This window comes from Vulpes lagopus, chromosome 23, assembly GCF_018345385.1.
Source record: "Vulpes lagopus strain Blue_001 chromosome 23, ASM1834538v1, whole genome shotgun sequence".
Classification (NCBI taxonomy): Eukaryota; Metazoa; Chordata; class Mammalia; order Carnivora; family Canidae; genus Vulpes; species Vulpes lagopus.
In genome coordinates, this window is record NC_054846.1 from 49,006,810 (window position 1) to 49,034,000 (window position 27,191).

General features: G+C 38.4%; 1 protein-coding gene and 1 pseudogene across 6 annotated transcripts in view; one reads left to right on the plus strand and one right to left on the minus strand.

Annotated features, from left to right (window-relative positions):
• Positions 1-27,191, minus strand: part of TESK2 (testis associated actin remodelling kinase 2) — a 144,266-nt gene that overhangs the window by 45,704 nt on the left and 71,371 nt on the right. For 4 of the 6 annotated variants that reach the window (XM_041738221.1, XM_041738219.1, XM_041738218.1 and 1 more), the window contains one exon: positions 22,651-22,772. In XM_041738221.1, coding sequence (XP_041594155.1) covers positions 22,651-22,772 — 122 coding nt within the window. Of the gene's footprint in view, positions 1-11,058; positions 11,189-22,650; positions 22,779-27,191 lie in introns of those variants that run through there. The other 2 variants (XM_041738223.1, XM_041738222.1) reach the window with 1 other exon arrangement.
• On the plus strand, positions 21,050-21,265 carry LOC121481717 (annotated as a pseudogene).

The window sequence follows — 27,191 nt, forward strand, 5'->3', positions numbered from 1 at the left end:
TTGGCTCAGGTCATGATCCCAGAGTCCTGGGATGGAGCCCCACGTCCGGCTCCCTGCTCAGTGGAGAGTCTGCTTCTCCCTCTCCCTCTGTTCTTCCCCCACTTATACGCTCTGTCACTTAAAAAAAAAAAAAAAAAGGGCAGCCCGGGGGGCTCAGCAGTTTAGTGCCCCCTCAGCCCAGGGTGTGATCCTGGAGACCTGGGATCCAGTCCCTCATTGGGCTCTCCTGCATGGAGCCTGCTTCTCCCAGTGCCTGTGTCTCTGTCTCTGTCTCTCTCTCTCTCTCTCTCTCTCTGTGTGTCTCTTGGGAAGGGGAAGGGGGAAGGGAAGATTATTAAATAAAGAATAAATAAATCTGAAGAGGGGAGGGGAGGGGAGGGGAGAGGAGAGGAGAGGAAAGAAAGCAAGCTATACTAGAGTAGAGAAAATCTGGACAAGATGAATGAGAAAACAGTTAATCTGAGGGAGTTGTAGTTGTACAGGTATCTTTAAAATGGGTCACTCTTGGAGCACCTGGGTGGCTCAATTGGTTAAGTATCTGCTTTCAGCTCAGGCCAATGATCTTGCGGTCCTGGGATAGAGCCCCGTATCAAGCTAACTGCTCAGTGAGGAGTCTGCTTCTCCCTCTCCCTCTGCTTCTCCCTCTGCTTGTATCAAATAAATAAAATCTTTAAAAAATTAAATGAAATATCTTCTCTAAATAAACTCCTTGGTTATTGGAATTATGAGAATCAGAATGCCATTCATTTATTAAACAATTATTAATTTATTTTTTATTTTTTAATTTAAATTTAAGTTAGTTAACATATAGTGTAGTACTGGTTTCAGAAGTAGAATTTAGTGATTTATTACTTACATATAACATCTAGTGTTCATCCCAACAAGTGCCCTCCTAATAATGCCCATCACCCATTTAAGCCTACCCCCCAACCCACTGCCCCTCCCAATCCTAAGTTTGTTCTCTATAGTTAACAGTCTCTATGGTTTGCTTCCTTCTCTGCTTTTTTTTTTTTTTTAAGATTTTATTTATTTACTTATTCATAAGAGACACAGAAAGAGAGAGGCAGAGATATAGGCAGAGGGAGAAGCAGACTCCATGCAGGAAGCCCAATGCGGCACTCGATCCTGGGACTCCAGGACTATGCTCTGAGCCGAAGGCAGGCATTCAACCACTGAGCAACCCAGGTGTCCTTCCTTCTCTGTTTTTATCTTATTGTATTTTTCCTCCCCCCCCCCTTTTTTTTTTTATGATAGTCACACAACAGAGAGAGAGAGAGAGAGGCAGAGACACAGGCAGAGGGAGGAGCAGGCTCCATGCACCGGGAGCCCGACGTGGGATTCGATCCCGGGTCTCCAGGATCGCGCCCTAGGCCAAAGGCAGGCGCTAAACTGCTGCGCCACCCAGGGATCCCTATTTTTCCTTCCCTTATGTTCATCTGTTTTGTTTCTTATATTCCACATATGAGTGAAATCATATGATATGTGCCTTTCTCTGGCTGACTTATTTTGCTTAGCGTAACATACTCTAGTTTCATCCACATTGTTGCAAGTAAACAATTATTTATTGTGTGCAAGGCTTTAGGGACAGGACAGTGAATAAAACAAAGTCCCTGCTCTCACAGAACTTTCATTCTAGGGTTCATTCTGTTAGAAGGTAATTGTAATAAAAGCTAAGTGGAAAAAAAAAGTTAAGTGGGTATTTTGCAGAATGTGGCTAAACTGCATGCATAAATAGCTGTTTCTAGTGAGCCTCTTATAGAAAGGATGCTTCTCTTGAGATTAAATGGTATCCCTACCTAAGAAAAATTCTATTCCCATTATCCCACCAAAGCAAAAAAAGATAAAGCAAAATATGATAAGCTACATTTCTTTCTTTATTATGTATGGCTTTCCAAACTAGAACAGGCCCTACCAAGGGTGGACTAACTATGGCCCACTATTCTTTTTATTTTTTATTTTTTTAATTTTTTTTTTTCATTATTTATGATAGTCACAGAGAAAGAGAGAGAGAGGCAGAGACACAGGTAGAGGAAGAAGCAAGCTCCATGCATCGGGAGCCCAATGTGGGATTCGATCCCGGGTCTCCAGGATCGCGCCCTGGGCCAAAGGCAGGTGCTAAACCACTGCGCCACCCAGGGATCCTCCCACTATTCTTTTTAATAATCTTTTATTGGAACACAGTCACGTTATTGTCTATGGCAGCTTAGTTGCAATAGAGACTATAAGACCTCCAGACGAGATGGGTTTAGGGTGGTATGGCCGTAGATGAGACTATAAGACTTTCAAAGACCAGAATATTTACTGTTTAGTCCTTTACAGAAAAAGTTTGCTGATCCTTGCACTAGAGCAAAGCGGCCTATCCATTCCCATATAGAGGAACTTAAGCAAGTTACTTAGTATTTATAAATCTCAATATCCTCAGCTTCAAAAATAGACCTGAAAATAACACCATCTTAGAAGCTTGTTAGGAGGATTAAATATGATAGTTCAGTTACAGTGTTTAGCAATGTCTAGTCCATGTTCAAATAAAACTTAGTGACTTTTAATTTATCATTATTAATGATCCTAAATTATGCCATCCCTTACATGGCTTTTGGGTCACCTTTTAAAACACACAGTATGTCATTACCTTCTTCATAAAGCTTCAATGACTCCCTTCTGCCAATAGAATAATGTTGAAATTCCTTACCACAGTATTTAAAACTTGATCTGCTCCAACTCATGGAGCATCTTTGGATCCTCATAATTTTCCACGAGCCTTATTCTTTGCCCATCTCTCCATCTCCTCTGGCTCTTTCCTACAAATATTCTTAAATTTCCCCCATCTTAAAAAATGCTTCTCTTGCCCTTCCCTAAAATAGGATACTAATTCACTGTTTTCACTTGTTACCAAACTTTAATAGGTTTGGTTGATAGGTTACATTCACTATCTTTATTTCTTTAACCTTCATTCATTCTTAAACTCATTATAATCGGCCTTCTGCCCATATAACTCTTTTGTAACTTCCTTACTATGAAGGATTCAGAGTTTTATTTATTCTTGCATTTCTAGTATCTAGTATAGTATTTGGCACATAGTAAGCAAGCTCTCAGTAAAGGTTTGTTGAATGGCATGAATGATTTTTATGACCTACAAACTCAAGCTCAAGCTCTCCTCTGAGTAGGAAGACTTTATTTCATTTTACTGAAAATCATCCTTCCAGGATCAGCTAAAATTTCATCTCCTCGATTTTATCTGGATATCTTTAGCTAGCATTAATCCTCTCTTCTCCTCCCTCCAAGAGTACTGCTATGCACATTTCACCCTGCGTTGAAAGATTGTTCATAAGCGTAACTGAGATGGTCCAGGTCTGGAGTCAGACTGCTTGTATTTGAATCCTGGCTCTGCCCCTTCATGATAATCTCTCCGTATTTTAGTTTCTTCACATGCAAAATGAAGTATTACTATTACCTAACCCATATGGTCATTGTGAAGATGATATGACATAGCTTGAGCTCCTGGAACATAACAAGTACTAATATATGTTACCTATTCTTCTTCTACTTTTAACATTTCTAACATTTTCTCCTTTTCCAGGCTGGAATATAAGAAAGGTTTTCGGGCAGCCTGGGTGGCTCTGCAATTTGGTGCCTTGGCGCCGCCTTCAGCCCAGGGTGTGATCCTGGGGACCCAGGATCAAGTCCCATGTCAGGCTCCCTGGATGGAGCCTGCTTCTCCCTCTGCCTCTCTGTGTCTCTCATGAATAAATAAATAAAATTTTTAAAAAAATAAGAAAGGTTTTCAAGAATACAGATCTCGGGTCACCTGGGTGGCTCAGCAGTTGAGCAACTGCCTTAGGCTCAGGGCGTGATCCTTGTCCAGGGATCAAGTCATGCATCAGGCTCCCTGCAAGAAGCCTGCTTCTCCCTCTGTCTGTGTCTCTGCCTGTGTGTGTGTGTAAATAAATAAAATCTTTTTAAAAAATACAGATCTCTTTTCATTTGTTTCTATATACAGTGCCTGATACAGTGCTTTGCACATAAGATGCTAAACATAACACTTTTTTTTTAAAGATTTATTTATGTATTTATGATAGACAGAGAGAGAGAGAGAGAGAGAGAGAGAGAGAGAGGCAGAGACACAGGAGGAGGGATAAGCAGGCTCCATGTCGGGAGCCCGATGCGGGACTCGGACTCGATCCCAGGACTCCGGGATGCCTGGGCCAAAGGCAGGCGTCAAACCGCTCTGAGCCACCCAGGGATTCCCTAAACATAACACTTCCAAAAGTGTTGATGATTTTACTTTGCACTTAAAATGCTAAACAGAACACTTCTGCAAGTTTGGTGATTATGCAAAAGCAATAATCACCAAATTAACTTCACAATGTAAATTCATTTTCTAAAAAGAACAGTTAAAGGCAGGTTAAAGCTGGAAAGCCAGGACTTATTATTTTATTTAATCAAGTATTTATATAGAAGGTACTCAGTAGGATTCTCCTGGCAAAACAATGGCTGCATTTTAAAGTCATGGGTCCCTTAGAAGCTGAAGGCTTGGTTTGGGTGTGATACATCCTGGCTTCCGCCCTCGCCTCCCAGACCCACCATTCACTATGACCACATCATCCACAGAGATGTTACAGCCAGCACATTTAGGCAGGCACTGGCTTCATGTGACAATTTTCTGCCTGCCTTCCTCCCCACCCCCAACTCATATCACCACATCACAGTGGTATCGCACAACTCTACCTCTATGTGTGACTTTTCTGACTGGCCTCCTCAACCTCATTTCCTTTCTACCACCCACCACATCCAAAATAGTGTCACAGAGCTTGCAAACTAAGACAGGCATTAGCTTTATATTGTAAGAAGAGTTTGAGCAGAGTTTATCATTCCAGTTGCTATAAAAAGAATATACTTTAAAAGGGAAATATTAAAAAATAATAAAAATTAAAATTAAAAGGGAAATATTACTCTCCTTAACAGAAAAATATTTGCCTAGAAAAATATTTAATATCAACCGTAAGTTTTCACTGAAATTGCTAATTATATTAAAATCTAAGTTGTAAAATAAATAAATAACATAAAATAAATAAATAAAATCTAAGTTGTAGATGAAGCCTCAAATCTTTTTTGGTATGAGACCAGACCTAAAAAAAAATTACATTCTGAATGACTTTTTAAGATTTTATTTATTCATTCATGAGAGACAGAGATAGAGAGCGGCAGAGACACAGGAGGGAGAAGCAGGCTCCATGCAGGGAGCCTAACATGGGAAATTCATCCCAGGTCTCCAGGATCAGGCCCTAGGCCAAAGGCAGGCACTAAACCGCTGAGCCACCTGGGCTGCCCATTCTGAATGATTCTTACTCCCCACTACCACCAACCAAAATCATGCCAGCTAGAAGTACTTAGCTCAGGATAAAAAAGCACTTTTTGTTTGGTTTGGTTTTGGGTTTGTTTTTTTTTTTAAGATTTTATTTATTTATTCATGAGAGACAGAAACAGAGGGAGAGACATAGGCAGAAGGAAAAACAGGCTCCCCACAAGGAGCCTGATGTGGGACTTGATTCCAGACCCCAGGATCACGTCCTAAGCCAAAGGCAGGATGCTCAACTGTTGAGCGACCCAGGCAGCCCAACAAAGCATTTTGTTAATGCATGTGTTTGACACCAAGTGATTACTGAAATTTATTATTTTCAGTTTCGTACTATACAGACACTCATCTTTAGAAGTAGGAAGAAGAAAAAAAAAAAAGAAGTAGGAAGAGCTGTTTTTGTTTTTTAGACAAGTACTTCCTAAATTTTAATGTGCAAACAAACCACCTGGGAATTGCAGGTTCTCATCTATAGGTCGGGGCAGTAGGGGGCTGAGAGTCTGAATTTCTAATAAGCTCCCAGCTGATGCTGATAGGTCCATGGACCATACACTGAGCAAGAAGGCTCAGTCTAGATAAAAGACAGCTGATCACCCACTCAGTAAGACCATAAGAGGAAACAACTCTGATACTACTGGTATACTAGACTTTGACCAGAAACTTAATTTGCCTTAGTCTTTCCTATAGCATGATTTACTATTTTCCATAAAGTGTCATTATCATGCTTTTATACATCCTTTGATTTTTCTCAGGCTATTCCCACTGCCTAGAATGCTCCTTCCCTTCATTTCTACAATGCCCCTCAAAGCCCAGTTCATATACTTCCTTTCCCACAAAACAAATATAGCTCCAAGTAGAAGTACTTCTGAACTAGCATCCTTCTGAACTACCAAAGCACTCCATCTACACTACTCTCCTACCTGGCATCATTTCCTACCTTTTTTTAAATTAAAGATTTTATTGATTTATTCATGACAGACACAGAGAGAGTGAGAGGCAGAGACACAGGCAGAGGGAGAAGCAGGCTCCATGCAGGGAGCCTGACGTGGGACCCAATCCCACACCTTCAGGATCATACCCTGGGCTGAAGGCAGCGCTAAACCACTGGGCCACCGGGGCTGCCCCATTTCCTACCTTTAACTATGTTTTGTGAAATGAAATGAATTCTCTTGCCTGTCATATGACAGTATATAATACTTGCTGGGTAAATTTAAAACACAATTCTGACCACTCAAAAATTACTGAATGCCTACTATGTGCCAGGCACTGGTAATGATTATATGATTATGATAGCAACTGACTGACTCTTAAAGAACACTTACTATGCAGGCATTGTTTTTATATTATATTCATTTAATCCCCATAATAATCTAATGAAGTAATACTTTTATCCTCCCAATCATATTGATAAAGAAACTTAGGCTCTGGGATCCCTGGGTGGCTCAGCAGTTTGGTGCCTGCCTTCGGCCCAGGGCATGATCCTGGAGTTCCCGGATCGAATCCCACATCAGGCTCCCTGCATGGAGCCTGCTTCTCCCTCTGCCTATGTCTCTGCCTCTCTCTCTCTCTCTCTGTGTGTGTCTCTCATGAATAAATAAATAAAATCTTAAAAAAAAAAAAAAAAGAAAGAAAGAAACTTAGGCTCTGAGAAATAAAGTAACCTGCCCAAAGTCGTATAGATAATAAGTGGCAGAGCCAGGCATCAAACCGAAATGGTGGGTTCTGTGCTCTTAATCACAATGTTATGTTACCTCTCTCTATAGTTATAAAAAGGACTAAAAAATGAAGACACAATACTTTTCATTAAGAAGATACTGGCAATTTGGGATCCCTGGGTGGCGCAGCGGTTTGGCGCCTGCCTTTGGCCCAGGGCGCGATCCTGGAAACCCGGGATCGAATCCCACATCGGGCTCCGGGTGCATGGAGCCTGCTTCTCCCTCTGCCTATGTCTCTGCCTCTCTCTCTCTCTGTGACTATCATAAATAAATTAAAAAAAAAAAAATTAAAAAAAAAAAAAAAAAGAAGATACTGGCAATTCAAATTTTTTGAGTCAGCTTATAGCTCCTGATCAAAGTCCAAATTCCTTAGGATGTTATTCAAGAATGTGAATGATCTGACCCACACCTCTCTTACTTTATCTCCTATTTACATCCACCTACATTCTTTATGTTTTAGTTATATAACTTGCTACTTCTAAAAATGTCCTTTAGGACATCTCCTACTTCCATATTGTTGCTAGAATGAGTCCATCTGGAATCCACTTTTCAAAGGTCGATCTACTCTTGAAAACTCAGTGCAACAACATCTCCAAAGAATAACAATAACAACAATAGCACCCAACATTTATATACCAATTAGTGTGCCCAGCACTGCCATGTAGCAAGTCATTTGATTGTTAAAACAGCCCTTTGAGAATAAATTCTATCTCAGAGACATAATTTCAAATATTTCCCTAGTCTTTCTCTTTTTTTCCCCAGATTTATTTGAGAGAGAGAGAGAGGAGGGACAGAGAGGGAGAGCACAGAAGGAGAGTAAGAGGGAGAAGCAGACTACCTGCCCAGGAGAGAGCCTGAGGTGGGGCTCAATCCCAGGACCCTGAGATCACAACCTGAGCCAAACCTCCTCCTGTGTCTCTGCCTCTCTCTCTCTCTCTCCCTCTCTCTGTGTCTTCATGAATAAATAAAATCTTTAAAAAAAATAAAACTCTATTATAACATTTATAATATTATAAATTAAAAAACTTGATGTGCCTTCCACATCAAGTTTTATCTATGTCTGCTTCTTCCACTAAATTAGAGGGTTCTTGAGGGCAGGGATCTTATGTGTGGAAGAGAATGGTTATTTATTCACTAAATTGCTTCCCTCTTCTTCCTTAAGTAAATGACATTTCCCAGTGTCTACAGCCATTGGTTAAGATAATAATACTGAGTTCTGGACAGTGGTATAGGGATAGAAATGATTATGTCATTTCTAGGCCTGTTCCATAAAAACCTGAACCCTATCCTCCACACTTTCTTCCTTCATCTGTCAGCAGATACAGAAGATCCAGTGAAGGACTCTGAGGCCCGATCCTAGGTTTAAAAAAAAAAAAAAAAGCTCCCCTTCTACCTCTACTCAGTAACATGCATTGAACTAGGACATTAATAAAAAAAATGCCTTTAAGGGATACCTGCCTGGATTGGTTGGTGGAGCATGTGACTCTTGATCTTGGGGTTATGAGTTCAAGTTCCATTTTAGGTGTAGAGATTACTTAAAAACTTGAGAGAGAGACAGAGACAGAGAGAGACAGAGGGAAAGGAAGGAAGGAAGGAAGGAAGGAAGGAAGGAAGGAAGGAAGGAAGGAAGGAAGGAGAGAAAGAAACAAATCAAGCTTTTAAATAAATAAGATTTTGTGTTGTTTATTACAGTAATTAGTCCTCCTGGAATAAATATATCATGTAGTTTTGTCTGTATATATACCTAAAACACTGCCTTGTTCATAGTTATCCAGCAGTCTCCAAAATGGAGAATGAGCAAGATTATCCACTAAAGTATGGGAAGAAAATTAGAATTTTTACCTATATTATTTTTACACAAAAAAGAGAAAATGAGTTTTAGTAATATTTAATATGGGTTAATAATAGCACCTGGGGATATGCTCAATTGTTTTTTTTTTTTTTTTTTTTTTTTTTAATTTATGATAGTCACACACAGAGAGAGAGAGAGAGAGAGAGAGAGAGGCAGAGACACAGGCAGAGGGAGAAGCAGGCTCCATGCACCGGGAGCCCGACGTGGGATTCCACCCCGGGTCTCCAGGATCGCGCCCTGGGCCAAAGGCAGGCGCCAAACCACTGCGCCACCCAGGGATCCCGCTCAATTGTTTTCCTAATGGGATGGTATGATAGAAGATGTCCAAGATGTCCATGTTATAAACCCCAAAACCTGTGAATTTGTTATGTTATGCTATATGGCAAGGGAATTGATTAAAATTGCAGACAGAATTAAGCTTGCTAATCAGTTGACTTTAAAACAGGGTGATTATCCTGGATTATCAAGTACACTTGCAGTGTTATCACAGTGGTCTCCAAAGGTAGAAGAGGGAGGCCAAAAAGTTAGTATTAGAGGGATATAATGTGAAAAAGAATCAGCTCATCTCTGGTGGCTTTGAGCATGGAAGGAGCTACAAGCCAAGGAATACAAGCAGCCACTAGAAATGTAGAAAAGTAAGGAAACAGATTCTTCCCTAGAGCCCCCAGGAAGAGCCCTTCTCAATACCTTGATGTTAGCCCAGTAAGACCCACATCAGACTTCTGACCTATAGAACTGTAAGATAATGAATTTGTGTTGTCTTAAGCCACTAGGTAATTTGTTATGGCAGCCATAGAAAACTAATGATACATAATAAAAAAATGACATAATCTTATGTTATAATATTTATAGATCTAGGATAGACTTTGGGCTTTGGCTCCTTCTAAACAAGCACAAGGAGGGATGGTTGGGTGGCTCAGTCAGTTAGGCATCCAACTCCAGATTTTGGTTTAAGTTATGGTCTTAAGGTTGTGAGATCGAGCCCCATGTCAAGTCCTGGGCAGTGTGGAGTCTGCTTGGGATTCTCTCTCTTCCTTTCCCTCTGCCCCTTGCTCTGCTGTGTCTAAAATAAAGAAAGAAAAACTAAAAAAATAAAATAAAATAACAAAGCATAAGGAAAACAACATTATTATGTTCCGTGGGAGCATTTACCTTCACTCAGTCAAATATTTATTGAGCTCACAGTTCGGTTCTCAGGGTTAAACATTAAGGTTTAAATACTATCCCTCTTCAAAAGTTTATTACTGAAAGAGAAGAGGGAGAGGTGTGACAGCAATCTAAAACACATCTAGGGGATCCCTGGGTGGCACAGCGGTTTAGTGCCTGCCTTTGGCCCAGGGCGCGATCCTGGAGACCCGGGATCGAATCCCACGTCGGGCTCCCAGTGCATGGAGCCTGCTTCTACCTCTGCCTGTGTCTCTGCCTCTCTCTCTCTCTCTCTGTGTGACTATCATAAATAAAAAAATAATAATAAATAAAACACATCTAGTTGTTCTCACTCTGGAAAAACACACACACACACACACACACAAAACACTGACACTGCTGTTAGTTTTGGACCTGTTCGATATTACATAATAGGACCTAGTAAGAATTCTGTGGTTATTATATCAAAGCTGTCCAGAAAACTACTACTTGTTGCTAACCTATAATACACATAGAAACTGTGCTAAGTGTTTTATATGTATCATCTGAGATTAAATTACCCTCATTTTATTCTCTAGGAAAGTGAGGTTCAGAGCATTTAATGATTTGACAAAGGTTGGAGAAGTACTGGAATCTGGATCTGTTGGCTCCAAAAGCTATGTTTTGTTCTGTGACAATGGGTATGGAAGAAAAAGGACCAGTGGTTCAATAATAACTTCATTTTTGGGGCGCCTGAGTGGCACAGCAGGTTAAGCAACCAACTCTTGGTTTTGGCTCAGGTTGTGATCTCAGGGTTGTGGGACTGAGCCCTGCATATGGGGCTCCACACACAGCAGAGAGTCTGCCTGAGACTCTCTCCTTCTGCTCCTCCTCCCCATATGCTCTCTCTCTAAAATAAATAAATCTTTAAAAATAATAACTTATTTTTTATTCATAAAAAATAACTACCTATCTGTAAATCAATGAAAATTTAACTAGTTTGTTTTACAAACCTTTCTACTGCTAGCTTTGAGCAATAGGCAGCATCCATGTTGCAGGAGTTCTTCTGACCTGTACTGGTTTTCCAGAAAAAATGTCTGGCTCCAAAGTTATGGTAAATACAATAAGAGGTCTGAAATAAACCTGTAATATAATATTAAAATGTGAGTAGGATTTTTATATTAATATGCTTTCTAAAATGCCTACATGTGAAATCTACTTATACTGGTTTACTTTTCTTTAAAAAATTTTTCCAGGAGTTTTGTTATATTTTTATCTGATTTCCTCCCATAATTGAAAGGCCCTACAACATATCCCACCAGATTCCACTAAGCTTTAATATGCGGCACTAAAATGAACAGCAGTTCATTTTAGCAGTAGCAGTAGCAAACATTGCATTCTACTCCCAAATAAAGCAAAGTTACCACCACTCTCTTGGACCAGAAAAAATTACCAATAACCAAAAAGGAGAAGAAAGGGCAATGCCTCAGATCTCAAGTCCCAAAAGAGCTATGAATCTAGACCCATAAAAAAAGCAGTAATATCTTTTGGTAAAGCTTGCTGCAGTTCAAACGTGTTTTAGAGGTATTACATCATGGAAAACTGGTTGTGCTAGGTCCTAGCTATGAGAACCCAAAGAAAACTCAGCTGAACAGATATTAACCACCAAAGCCTCACATCAGGTGACACCAAACAGGGCTGGTTCAGTCTGGCGTTCTCTTTTCTGTCCACAGTTTTATAGTCCGATTTTAAGATAGCTAAAGGCAAATAAACATTGCTCGGCCATCACTTAGATCATGTAAATAATACTACATATAATAACAAGAGGACCAATGAAAATTATGGTCTATTCTACTTTTTTCTAGTGAAACAGTACAAATATTTTAAAAATTAAAAGATCTGCTTGTTTATAAATATGAAACTAGTTGTTTTTTTAAAAAGATTTTACTTATTTATTTATTTGAGAGGGGGAGAGAGAAAGAGAGAGGACAGCGGTGGGGTGGGGCTGAAAGAGAGGGACAGGCTGACTCCCCGCTGAGCAAGGAGCCTGATGTCGGGCTCAATCCCAGGGCCTGAGCCGAAGGCAGACACTTAACCAGTTGAGCCACCCAGGCGCCCCTTAAAGCAGTTTAATAGATTTTTAAAATCCTAGATTTCTGAGAGAAAACAAATATTCTCTATCTTAAATAACAACTGAAAGTAAACTGAGACTGATAATTAAACTCATTCTTTAAATATTTTACTTCACAGAAAATCTTAAACCACCTTGCTCAAAACTGACATGCAAACAGCAAAATACCAAATCTTCTGGCAAAGGCAGAACTATTAATACATATATGTTCCCAAAATGTTTTGATTTTTTAATCTGGGAAGTTCAGAAGAGAACTAATACCCACAAATCCAAGTATCCAGATTGTCTCGCCAAGCACTGAAAATGCTTCCTCCTTCCCAAATGTGTCCTTTATTCTAAGATGACTCAAACTAACACCCAAGTAGCAAAATATAAACACAAACTTCGGGCAGCCCAGGTGGCTCAGCGGTTTAGCACAGCCTTCAGCCCAGGGCCTGATCCTGGAGACCCGGGATCGAGCCTCACGTTGGGCTCCCTGCATGGAGCCTGTCTCTCTCTCTCTCTCTGTCTCTCTCTCTCTCTCTCTTTCTGTCTCTCATGAATAAGTAAATAACATATTAAAAAAAAGAAATGTTTACTCTTGTTGACAAATTGAACACCAATAAAAAATAAATTTATTAAAAAAATAAATAAACACAAACTTCGATTTATGTGAGCATACTTCTGAAGCACTCTCACACTATTTATTTCTTCACTCTCTCCCAAAGTAGAAGAAATATATGGAGGAAAGAGAACAATTCAATCTAAAAAGCATGTGTTGGGATGCCCGGGTGCTCAGTTGGTTAAGCAACTGCTCAGGTCGTGATCCTGGGGTCCTGGGATCGAGCCCCATATCAGGCTTTCTGCTGGGTAGCCTGCTTCTTCCTCTCCCTCTGCCTGACGCTCTGCTTTACTTGTGCAAGCTCACTCGCTTGTTCTGTCAAATAAATAAATAAAATCTTCAAAAAAAAAAAAAGCATGTCAAGAAAATGAATGTGTGCAAGGTTTGTGCTCTCTATAAACAGAACACTTAAAAACTTTTTACCACCTGTTATGTATAAACTAAGTACAGTGATAGGCAAAGGGAACTCAGTAGGTGCTAGAGAAATAAAGATGATGGTCCCTTCTTCAAGGAGTTCATGGACAAATAATGATAATGATGGATTACACTTACTAAGCACTTACTATGCATAACAAGTAAGTATAATAAGTACTTTACAGGTATTACCTCATTTAATCCTATGAAAACATCATGTTATAGACACTATTATTATCTCCATTTTACAAATAAGAAAATTGAGAAAAGACTAAGTGGCTTGCCCAAAGTCACACAACTTGCAAATGCAGAGTCAAACTGGATTCTTAACTCTTAAGCTTTATGCTCTATAGCCTCAATATATGATGCATCAGATAGTTATGACTACAGTAATAACAATAATCAAATATAATAATCAACATTTAGTGCCTTGCACTGTGGTAAGTTCTTTATCTCTAATTCTCTGATCAACATGGTATAGCAGTACTATTGTTACTCTACTTCATTGATGAGAAAATTGAGGTTATAGAAGTTACATAATTTGCCAAAGATCCCCTAACTACTAAGAGACACAACTATCTTGAACCTCTCCTCTGAATTCTAGACCTGTTTATCCAACTGCCAATTTGATAACCCCTGATTTCCTATCGCCAAAACCTGTCCCCTATTCAGGCTTCTCCAATGCAGTTACTGGCAATTTAATTCTCCCAGTTGTTCATTTCAGAAGCCTCATCCTTGAGGCATCCCTGGGTGGCTCAGCAGTTGAGTGTCTGCCTTTGGCTCAGGGTGTAATCCTGGGGTCCCAGGATCAAGTCCCACATCGGGCTTCCTGCACGGAGCCTGCTTCTGTCTCTGCCTCTCTCGGTGTGTCTCTCATGAATAAATAAAGCCCTTTTAAAAAAAAGTCATCCTTGACTCCTTCCCTTGTACCAATACCCTACACCAAATCCATTAGGAAATCTCATTGCCTCTACTAAGAAAATACCCAGAGATATCCAGAACCCAACTATTTCTCTCTACCTTCATTGCTACCACACAGTCCAAGCCATCATCAGCTTTCTCTAGATAATTGCAATAGTGTCCTTAGTTTTTATCAAATATACATTTACATAGCTTCAAATAAGTATATAATGGAAAAAAACAGTCCCCTGGCCTGCCATATCACTGCTGAATCCTATTCCCCAAAGGGAACCACTCTTAACTCTTTCAGCTGTGTCTTCTATTTATCATCATAGTTCTAGCTATCTACTGATTATGCTGCTATTTCTCACCTTCTACTGACTTTCCAGTGTGGACACTAAGGATTCAGCCCTCTTAAATTATTTCCCTTCCAATATCTATATAAGAAAATCTTGGGTCTCCGAAACAATCTACATATTTAATGAAATCCCCATCAAAAACAGGATTTTTCGGGGCACCTGGGTGGCTCAGTGGTTGAGTATCTGCCTTTGGCTCAGGGCATGATCTCGGGGTCCTGGGATAGAGTCCTGCATCAGGCTCCCCACAGCGAGCCTCCTTCTCCCTCTGCCTATGTCTCTGTCTCTTTTTCTGTGTCTCTCATGAATAAATAAAATCCCAAGACCCCAGGATTTAAATCAGTTAAAAAAGATTTTAAAAGATAATATAGGGACGCCTGGGTGGCTCAGCGATTTGGCGCCTGCCTTTGGCCCAGGGCGTGATCCTGGAGTCCCGAATCAATTACCACATCAGACTCCCTGCATGGGGCCTGCTTTTTCCCTTTGCCTGTGTCTCTGCCTCTCTCTTTCTCTGTGCCACTCATGAATAAACAAAATCTTTTTTAAAAATAAAATAAATAAAAATAAAAGATATTATAATACACATTTATGACAAATTTTAAAAAGAGAGAGAAAAGAAAGGAAGGCGTAAGGTCTAGAAAGAAATGGGTAGAAAAATGACAGCAGGGGCAGCCCCGGTGCCAGCGGTTTAGTGCCGCCTGCAGCCCAGGGCATGATCCTGGAGACCCGGGATCAAGTCCCACGTCGGGCTCCCTGCATGGAGCCTGCTTCTCCCTCTGCCTGTCTGCCTCTCTTTCTCTGTGTCTCTATGAATGAATAAATAAAATCTTTAAAAAAAAAATGATAGCAGAGTGCCTGGGTGGCTCAGTTGGTTGAGTGCAATTCAGCTCAGATCATGATCTCAGGGTTGTAAGAGTGAGCCCTGAGACTGGTCCATGCTCCAGTCTGCTTGTCCCTCTCTCTCCTCATTTGCCCCTCTTCTTTTGTCCCTCCCCACACTTGTGCTCTCTCTCTCAAATCTTTATTTATAAAATAAATATTTGTTTAAAAAATCCTTATTTTTTTAATTTTTTTTATTTGACAGAGAGAGAATGAACAAGGGGAGCATCAGCCAGAGGGAGAAAGAGAAGCAGACTCCCCATGGAGCAAGGACCCATATGTGGGGCTCGATCTGAGAATCCTGGGATCATGACCCAAGCCTGTGTCTCTGCCTTTCTCTCTCTGTGTGTCTCTCATGAATAAATGAATGACATCTTTAAAAAAACAAAAGAATTTTATGCTTAAGCTTTATGCTCTATAGCCTCAATATATGATGTCTGAAGCCTTGGGAACAATTAGTGGTAGACGTATAACTAAGTAAATGAAAAATCAGGCAAAATACAAGAAAATTATGCAAGAAATAAAATGTAGTTATAATACATTATTTGGTCTCATGGTAATTATCAGTCATAATAATATAAATGATTTTACCTAAGATTGTCTTTTTTTCCAAGCTTTTTATTTTAATTCCAGTATAGTTAATATACAGTATTATATTCGTTTCAGGTGTACAACTACTGATGGTTTGAATAAGAGTGTAAGGGAAAGATATTAAGAATGACTCCTTGGTTTTTTAGCCTAAGTAATAATAGCAACAATGGCAATTCCATTTGCTGAGATGGGAGAGGAAAACATGGGAGTGCGATAGAAAAATAATCAATAGTGGTCCATAATAGGTGCTCAATAAATAGTAGCCATTGTTTACATTAAAAATCATCTATATATCTCAATTTCATCTCAATAAAAATAATTTTTAAAAAATCATCTTTCTAGGGTTATGCTACTTCACTACCTACACACAATGACATAAATATTACTGAAGCTTATTCATATTTTAGTTTACAGAATTTTTCTGGTTATATGAAATTAGACACAGTCCTAAGTCATTAGACCTTCTACCTTGGCACAGATAAGAGAAAAAAAAAATTAAGACCTCTTTATTAACACGCTAATGTTATAAAATTTGTTTTGAGGGCTATACTGAGATTCTTTCACCTAGTTACTTACTAGAATTGCAATGTTAAAATCAGAAAGATCCACTTTAATCCAGCATTTTTTAATTGCTTCCCATTTGTTCTGGACCACATGTGTGTGTATGTGCACGTGCCCCCCGACACACACAAACACATGTACACCCCAGATATAATATATTTTTTATTCTTTTTATTTTTTATTATTATTTTTGATATATTTTTTAAACCTCATCATTTACAAATTATTCAACATTAATTCACTGCAGATTTCTAACCACTGATCTGGTCCATTCCCCTAGTTTAACAAAGGAAAAAAAAAAAGCCCAGAGGTTAAATAACTTGTCCAAGAGAACACAATTAGGAAATTGTGGAGTCGTGTTAAGTGCATATGAGCAATAATGGAAGATAAAGCTAGAAAAACAGATCAGAACTTAATTGTCAGTCCAAAGGATTTTCGACTCAGTTCTGAAATAAAAAGTTTATAAGAAATAAGCTATGCAATTAGAGCCGTGTATATCAGGAAGAGAGAAAAGGGAAGCAAAAAGACAGGAAAAATAATTCACTCCAGGCAAAAGTCAAGAGGGTTCAACCAACAAATGCATAAAGGAAAGAACAGATGCAAAAGTCTTTGAAGATTTAGAATCAAGATTTATTAAATCAGATTTATCATCTGATTAGAAGGACTAAAAGTAATAAGTAAAGTTGAGTTCAGAATTTTCAGAATGGATAACTGGAAAAGTAGCTATCTTAATAACTGAGACTGGGAAAACATCCTGCCACATTCTCATAGTATTAGCTGATACTCTGATGAACTGAAAGCATACTCTCCATTTTAACAAAATGGCAACCAGATTGTCACAAATGGCTTTTGAAGGGGAGCTAAAATAATTCTGAAAAAAATTAGTAGATAGGAAAATAAATTCAGAATGTGGCCTAAAAAAAGGAAGCACAAGAATGTGAAGGAATCTACAAGAAATATTCAATTTCTCATGGCATGAAGAATAACAGAGGTATGAGAACGAATCTTGGTACAGGTCCTCAGAAAGACCACTGGCGAGTGGAAGTGAGCAGGGCATGGAATTGGATTACAGATCTTGAGCATAAGACTTCCTGGCATAAACAACCTTATTCACAAGAGGCTCAAAGGATCAGTCCATGCAGTCAACAAAGTACTTTATTGTTCCATTTTAACTGATAACTTAGAGCAACTGATGATAAAAGAACCAATCTTAACTGTATCCGTGTATTTAAAAAAAAAAAACATATACACAAATAAAATATACACACCTATTGCCTCTATGACTTACCAAGACCATTCTTTTCCTTCCAACGAGAAATATTAGGAGAGAGAAAGATAAAAGGAAAAAGAGGAAATAGGGATGTTGGGGTCAAGGAAAAGAGAAATAGAACTGCAAAATTTCAGCTCACCAACTCCTGCTGGGCACAAAATAGCTGTGCCAGCAGAGGACCAAGGCATGCCCAAAGGATTAGATGCCTACCATCTGGCTGGTCATGCAGATAGCTGTCTTTCCCAAGTAGACTTTCCAAATCACTAATGCAGCAATTTTCGACCCTTTCTTTGTTTTCAAGCAGGAAACTCTTCAAAATTCTTATACAGAAGTTTAACATAAAACAGATAAAAAGTAGAGCAGCTCTGGCTGGATAAAGCAGAGGGGGAAACCAAAAGCCTCCTCTGCTTGGCAGTACCCCTCCCTCCAGGGATCAGCCTCTAAGGAGGCATGTCTGAAAAACCTAGAGTTCTGAGAGATGGATTTTCCCCAATTTAAATCAATAACCTCGGTTTGATAGAAAAACTTGGTTCACATTTCTGCCTCAGCTTCTGCATCTATAAAGAAGAACTTGTTTGTTTTTTTGTTTTGTTTTAATTTATTTATTCAGAGAGAGAGAGGGACTGAGAGGCAGAGACACAGGCAGAGGGAGAAGCGGGCTCCATGCAGGGAGCCTGACGCGGGACTCGATCCTGGGTCTCCAGGATCAGACCCCAGGCTGCAGGCGGCACTAAACCACTGTGCCACGGGGGGTGCCCTATAAAGGAGAACTTGTAAGCACAAGTGTGCTTGTGTCACAGCTTGAAAATAGACTAAAAATAATAGTAGACTAATAGTCTAATTAGATTATTAGACTAATTATTAGTCTATTAGACCAATAATAGTAGACTAATAAATAGTAACAAAAAGTTTAAATTACAAAAAATATTAACAGTAAATGTGTAAGTCAACTAGAAAAGTATTTAGGAAAAAAATTTTTAAAAAAAGAAAAGCATTTAGAAATAAAAATTCTAAGTATTTTTGAGAATGGAACATAGTCATATAGTCATGCTTAGTTTCATATTTAAGGCATCCTAGTAAAGTACAATAAATGTTTCTACTGTTATAGTTTGTACTCTTCTGAATAACGAAAGCCAAAAAGACTCTGCTTCCTCTAGGCAACAGGTAGGACCGTTTCCTTTTGTTGTATTCAAAATATACAGTAAAAGTGAAGACACAAAAACATGATTTGAACAATTAGAAGCTTCTTTTATTTTTTTATTTAAATTCAATTTAATTAACATATACTGTATTATTAGTTTCAGAGGTAGAATTTAGAAGCTCCTTTTAAAAAAAAAGATGACATACAAAAGGAGGGAAACTGAGTGGGGAAATATTAGAGAGGAAGACAAACCATGAGAGACTCTCCTAACTCTGGGAAACAAAGGATTGCAGAAAGGGAAGTAGGTGGGGGATGGGGTAACTGGGTGACAGGCACTAACTAAGGAGGGCACATGATGAGATGAGCACTGGGTGTTATACCATATGCTGGCAAATTGAATTTAAATAAATTATATTTTAAAATAATAAAATAATAAAAAAGTAATCTATTTCTAGGCTTTTAACCACAGTATATTTGACACCAATGGCTCATGCAGAACAGAGTCATCATCACAGTGTAAACCCACCATGGTTAACAATAATTATAATAATTTCCCATGTATTATGTACTTTTATGGATTATAACAGATCCACAGGCTATTCTGTACTATCTTATTTGCTGGTTTATTGCCAAGATCAAGACAGAGTTAATACTACCTTTTATATAATAGAAAATTTAGCTGAGAGCAAAGAATACTACTTGTTGAAAGTTAAAAGGGTTATTCCTGAGCAATGAAACCAAAAAGAAACAAGCTAAGAAAATAGATCAAGGGGACATCAGAATAGGAACGGTATCATTGGTCTCATCACACCATGTTTCCAGGCTGTACAAATGTATTAAGCAAAACAAGAGCAAAGATCTAGATGGACTTTAGCCCAGTATTTCCCAATACAGTAGCCAGTAGCTTCATGTGGCAGTTTAAATCCAATAAAAAAATTCTGTTCCTTGTTTATGCTAGCCACATTTCAATGCTCATTAGCCACATGTGGCTATTGGACAGCACAGATAAAGAACATTCCCATCACTGCAGAAAGTTTTATTCAACAGCATTACTCCAGCAGAAAACCTTTGAATGTATTAAAAACAATACACAAATGTTTGGTGAATGAATGAATGATAAAAGACATGCTTCCATGGGCCATTATAAAAAAAATAAAAACTAGCCAGAGAAAAAGAAACTAATAATAGTAGCTAACATTTATTGGGCATTTAACATAAGCCAGATATTATTCTAGGTGTTTTATATGTACTAATTTAATTAACCCTCAACAACTTTATATGTATTTACTGTCATTTTATAGATGGAAAAACTAAGATCAGACAGGTTAAGCAACTTTCCCAAGATCTACGATTTGAATCCAGGCAGCATGAGCTAGAATCTAGGGCCCTTTTTTTTTTTTTTACAGATTTTATTTATTTATTTATTTATTTGAGAAAGAGCACGAGCAGTGCGGGGGAGGGTGTGGGGACAAAGGGAGAGGGAGAAGCAGACTCCCTGCTGAGTGCAGAGCTGGACTCAGGACTCAATCTCAGAACCCTGAGATGGTGACCTGAGTCGAAGTCAGAGGGTTAACCAGCTGAGCCACCCAGGTGCTCCAAGAGTCTGCATTTTTATCATTATACTATGTTATTCTCCTTCTATTATATAATAACTGTATTTAATATTTTTGCTGTGATAAAATAAAAATTTTTTTTTAAGATTTTGTTTATTTATTCATGAGACACAGAAAGCAAGGCAGAGACATAGGCAGAGAGAGAAGCAGGCTCCCTGCGGGGAGCCTGATGAGGTACTCGATCCCAGGACCTTGGGATCACAACCTGAGCCAAAGGCAGATGCTCAACTACTGAGCCACCCAAGTGCCCAGAATAAAATTTATTTTAAGTCATTCTTCCCATGTATTCACCAGTCAAGTTCACAGTAAGGAGAGTAAGACAAGTAGTGAAATTAAAAAAGACTGTCAAGAAATATACCAAATGTTAATGATAGTTTGATCTCTATGCATTGAGATAAAGGGCAATTTTTATTTTCTTGTTTTGCTAACTCTGTTTTCTAAGTGTTTCATAGTGATGATGTATAACTTTTATAAAAACAACAAAAACAATAGAAATGTTATTTTTAAAGCAATATGAAAATACAATCAGCTTAAAAATTCCTAAGCAAGCTCTGCACAGTGGCAGTATCGTAGCCAATGAGGTTTATCTGAGGCACGATTATTGCTAATTGAAAAATTCCTAAGCAGAATATCAAGACTCATCCATCTCACTCTCAATAATAGAGGCCCCCTAACTACTCAGAACCCAATACACAGAGCATAAAATATCCTCTTTTGGGCTTTATGAAAGCCATTCCTGAATAATTGTATTACGTTTCCACCTTTATCAATACTATGCTATCAAATCCTCAGTTCTTCTAGGAGAAGCATGGTAGAAAGAGCCCAGGCCTCAGTCACAGACTGTGCCCAACACACAATCTCTTAGCCTCAATTCCTTCAATGGTGATTGTGAAAAATAAATTTTTATATAGGTAAAGTATCCAGCATACAAGCCTTCATTAAATGGTGGTTTTCCCATTTTTGTTATTATTAGCCAAATGGGTTTTTATTCACTGATTCCCCAAAAAGCTTTGCACTTTCACCTCTGAGCTTTATTACTGTTTTGCTTCTCTTTTCAGAGTTCATTCTCTCTCTTCTAAAATCCTATTAAAATTCAAGTTCCAATTTGAGTTAATCACCTCCAAAAAAATCATCCCTGACTCTGCCAACCTAATATGATCTCTCACTCTTTTGAACTTCCATAACATGTAGTTTATTCTTCCCAAGTGGTGAGGTCCTAGCTGATTTTATTAGTTCTCTTTTCATATATGTAAGTCCTAGATCTCCAGTAAGAGTGCAAACTCCTTCCTACTGGCAGATATTCCACTTTATGCATGTCTATATACCTTTCTGGTGTCTGGCAAATCACCAGGCTTATACTAAAGGCTCAAAAAATGTGCTAATTTGATTTATGCATTGAGAAGAAAGTCATCATAATAAAAATACTGGCTGAACATTTTTGTAGTAGACTAGGAAGCCAAGAATTCTATATAAAGGTAGAAAATATCAAGTAAGCAGTATAATCTAATTCCATACTGTACTATCACTGATCAAACATCTGTCTTACTTATGCTGTATGATTTCTCTCTAGTCTAATATAAATATAAGCAGTAAATGACCCTAAGTAAATAGCACTTTTAACTTTTTAAAGAGTCTTACACATAAACCCTAGTTAAATATATATTGGCTCAAATTGTCTTATTGGGTTTTCATCTGAAAACACACTCATCTCACTAAAAAAAAAAATCAAGATAATTCAAGTGAGAAAGGTTCAGATACTGATTACTAGAAAGTGATGATTATATAACTGTATAACATATAAAAATAATTATCCTCTAAAAAGGTAAACTAGGGGCACCTGGGTGGCTCAGTAGGTGAAGTGTCTGACTTTAGCTCAGGTGATGGTCTCTGGAGTCCTAGGATGGAGCTCTGTAGCTACTAAGAGTAAGGCAATTTGAGAAACAGAAGGAAGTTGCTTCATTAAATGCAACTAATTACCAAAAAATTAAGTCTTAATATATAGAAAAAGACCTACAGCACAGCTACACCCCAACAAGACAGAGCACGAAATTGTTAATCCCTCCTCTCAGCTGTTAATTCTATTCTGACAAGTCTCCAACAATGTTGGGGCTTTCTCACTGACCTCCAGTAGGAAGGAAAACCAATTACCTAAGGATGTTGGGATGGGACAGTCTGTTCATGAGCTGAACTTCTTTCAGCATGTTTGCCCGGTTACTGCTCAAAGTGTTCATCTTAAGAGCCATCACCTGGCCAGAAGCTCGGTGGCGCACCTAGAAAATAAAATAGAGCAAGAACATTGTTTCAAGGACAGCAGTTAAATATGAGTTCAAAGTCTCCGCATATAAACATGCCAAGATGTTTTAGTGCCAGTTTAGGTAAAATAGACATCATTAGGGATATTTTTCTGTAAACTGATCACATTAGGGTCTCATATCCATTAATGAAGATAGATTTACTCCATTTAAGGCCAAAACTATTTCACATTAAGCTGGCCAGAGAAACACTGTTAATAACACCTCAAGAAATGACATCGTTCCTTTTAATTCCCTAGGGAAAAATAGAGGAAATTTATTAGGTTGGTTCCTTATGGCCAATATTGTGGAGTCTTAGGACACTGATAAAAAAGTCCCCTTTGTGGAATTTTAATTGTGCACAGAAAAGATACATGCATAAGCCTTATATAACACTTAAGGAACTGTAGAACTATATTTATAGGACACTAAAGCTCCATCCTCAAAATCTCCCTCAATACATACATATACATACACATATATGAAAAAAAAGCATTGCATGTTAAATACAGAAAGAAGTCAAGTGAACCTTTTAGAGCTAATATTATGGTAAGCCAAACCAAATTACCTTATAATTGCTTAAACATACTCAAGTCAGACACAAAAAAACATGGGCCACACCATTCAAACTATTACCCATACAAGCCTGCCTTCAGCCCAGGGAGTGATCCTGGGGTCCCGGGATCCAGTCCCACGTCAGGCTCCCTGCATGGAGCCTGCTTCTCCCTCTGCCTGTGTCTTTGCCTCTCTCTGTGTCTCTCATGAATAAATAAATAAAATCTTAAAAAAAAAAAAAACCTATTACCCATATATACAAAGTCTACTTCTAAAACACTCACCCTCTATAGAAGTCAATATACTTTTACATGTAAAACTATCGCTTTATAATTTCCATGCACACTCCACAGGTTTCAAAAAATGTAATACTTGTAAGAAAACTAGCTATGTTTTCAACCCCTAAATGTCTCAGTAGTAGCAAAATGATACTACCAGAGAAAATATTTTATATTACCCAAAAGAAGTTCAATTATTTTTTTTTAAGATTTTGTTTATTTATTCATAAGAGACACACACAGAGAAAGAGGCAGAGACACAGCAGAGGGAGAAGCAGGCTCCATGCAGGGAGCCCAATGCGGGACTCAATCCCGGGACTCCAGGATCATCATGCCCTGGGCCAAAGGCAGGCACTAAACCACTGAGCCACCCAGGGATCCTCAAGAAGTTCAATTATTTACTGAAATGTGTTTTTCCTACTAAGAAATTATGAATGAGGCAGTAGGAAGATTACTAAATACCAAGGACTTCATTAGTTTCTGGTTAAAAAATCATTTTAGGGATCCCTGGGTGGCGCAGCGGTTTGGCGCCTGCCTTTGGCCCAGGGCGCGATCCTGGAGACCCGGGATCGAATCCCACGTCGGGCTCCCGTTGTATGGAGCCTGCTTCTCCCTCTGCCTATGTCTCTGCCTCTCTCTCTCTCTCTCTCTCTGTGTGACTATCATAAATAAATTAAAAAAAAATTAAAAAAAAAAATCATTTTAGAGGTGCCTGTGTGGCTCAGTCAGTTAAGGGTCCAACTTGATTTTTGACTCAGGTCATGATCTCAGGGTCATTTGATCGAGCCCCGCTTGTAATCCTCTCTCTCTCTGCCCCTCCCCACACACCTCTCCCTCTTAAAAAAAAAAAAAAAACAGATCCTGCACAACAGGGACTTACTATCCAAAAATGTCGACAACCTATGGACTTTGAGTATTCTTTCATTATGTTATAATTTAACAAGTTTCAAGAGAAAATATGACAACCTACTTAACTCTTCAATCTCCAGAGATTCCTTCAAATGACAATAGCCCCAGAAGTTTAACATACTTATTGATACAGTACAGACATCACATTTTATCTTAGAATTCAAAGAAACAATGTTTCAGAGTGGTCAGAAAGAAGGGAAAAGAAGAAGCAAAACACTAAAGAGCCACAGGAACCCTAGTCAGAAAAACTGAGGCAGAACACTGGCTATCTCTCCCCTCTTCTAGATCACTTAGTGAGATTTGGAATCCATCTCCCTTCCTAGTGCATCAATGATTCTGTTGTCATGTACCTCGTGATTCAAGAAAGAGAAGTGGCTTTCCTTTTCAGATCCTGCACGGATAAGTTAAAAGAGACATTTATACACAAGAACATACTGACAGTATTTTTCCAACTCTATTTACAGAAGACATCTGTGTTTTAATAAGGGCTCTCCATTCTGAAAGTTACTCTTCTCTTTTTTCATCATCTGAAAACTATCACTCAGAGATTTTAACAAAACATCTGCTTTTAAGAAAGTTTGATATTAAAACAGTGTGAATTTCAGGGATGAATAATGTGTATTTCAGACCAATCAGGGGGAAAAAAACCACTTCCTTAAACAAGTAGACAAGATGATGAACATTTTCATAACTCGTATTCATCTTTCATCTATATAAAACACTTTCTTCTAGCCCCTCAAATTCTACTTATCTTTCAAGACCACAGTCAAATATCCTCTCCTCTCTAAAGCCTTCCTTGACTGTCTCTGGGAACTATTTGTGGTTTCCTTCTTTATACTACCTCAGACAAACATTCATAACACCAGTATACCACTCATTACATGGTTCTGTATATAAATATCTTCCCACCAGGCTATAAAGCATCTTGAGACCAGAATCTATACTGTAATCCATCTTTGTCTTGCAGTGCCTGGAAGGCCTGGTACATCATAAGGACACAGTGAAAACAATGGTAACAACAGTTAAACAAAATTTCTAATACACTTTCTAAGGGTCGGTGAATCATTTATTTATCCAGGTGATTTATTTGAGCATCGGTGAGCCAGGAGTGATTTTCATTTTCTTTTTTTTTTTTGGGGGGGGCGGGGAGGCAGATTGAAACAAAAGTAGTATAAAATTCGGGCATAATTTTCTGAAGTATAGCATCTAGAAAGGAACAAACAATAAGCTATAAGGCTAGTCAGAGAATGAAGAATCAAATATAGCACAAGAGATATTTACATAAATGTTGACAGAATTACCACTTAGGCAAAAACTTCATGGGACTTCAGTGAAACCTCAAAAGATTAATAGATAATAATAGGTTTTTTTTAGAGTATAGACTGCACATGATAAAGGAAAAAAAAAGTACCATCAAATATAGAGGTCCACAATACATGGGGAACCTGCCTAAATGCAGGATGACCTTCATTTCAAGTTATCAAAACTACAAATATACTTAGATTTTCAGAGTAAAAATAAGTTTGTCCTCTGAACATAGATTTACTATTAATAAGAAGATTCTCGAGAGTAGTATCTTTAAATATCTTTGAAAATAAAAATTAAAAAAAAATATCTTTGAAAATAAAGGTTAATGGGGCACCTGGGTGACTCAGTCAGGCCTCTAACTCTAGATTTGGGCTCAGGTCATGATTCCATGGGTTGTGGGATTGAGCCCCACATCAGGCTCCGTGCTCAGTGTGGACTCTGCATGTCCCCCCGTGCCCCTCTCCCAATAAGTAAAGAAATAACATCTTAAAGAAAAAGAAAAGAAAAGTTAAGATGGTGGTTGCTAGGGAAGAAAAAATTGGTGGAATGGGTGAAACAGGTAAAAGGATTAAGAGGTACAAACTTCCAGTTATAAAATAAATAAAGGGGGGATCCCTGGGTGGCTCAGCGGTTTGGCGCCTGCCTTTGGCCCAGGGTGCGATCCTGGAGACCCGGGATCGAGTCCCACGTCGAGCTCCCTGCATGGAGCCTGCTTCTCACTCTGCCTGTGTCTCTGCTTCTCTCTCTCTCTATGTCTATCATAAATAAATAAATAAATCTTTAAAAAAATAAATAAATAAATAAATAAATAAATAAATAAATAAATAAATAAATGGGTGAAAACTACAGTATAGGGAATATAGTCAATAATACCGTAATAACAGTATGTATGGTGACAGACAGTAACTATACTTATTGTGGTGAACATTTCATAATGTATATAATCGTCAAATCACTATATTGTACACCTAAAACTAATATGTCAACTATATTTTATTTTTTTTGTCAACTATATTTTAATCAAAAATTTAAAAATAGGGATCCCTGGGTGGCTCAGCGGTTTAGCGCCTGCCTTTGGCCCAGGGCGTAATCCTGGAGACCCGGGGTCAAGTCCCACGTCGGGCTCCCTGCATGGAGCCTGCTTCTCCCTCTGCCTGTGTCTCTGCCTCTTTCTCTCTCCCTGTCTCTCATGAATAAATAAATAAAATCTTTAAAAAAGGGGGGGGGAGGGATTCTCTCCTCTGCCCCTCTCTTTAAAAAAAATTTTTTTTTTTTGGCTAAAAAAAATTTTTAAATAAAAATGTTAACATAAAGATCAGACCTCAAAAAATTAAAAATAGAATTGTCA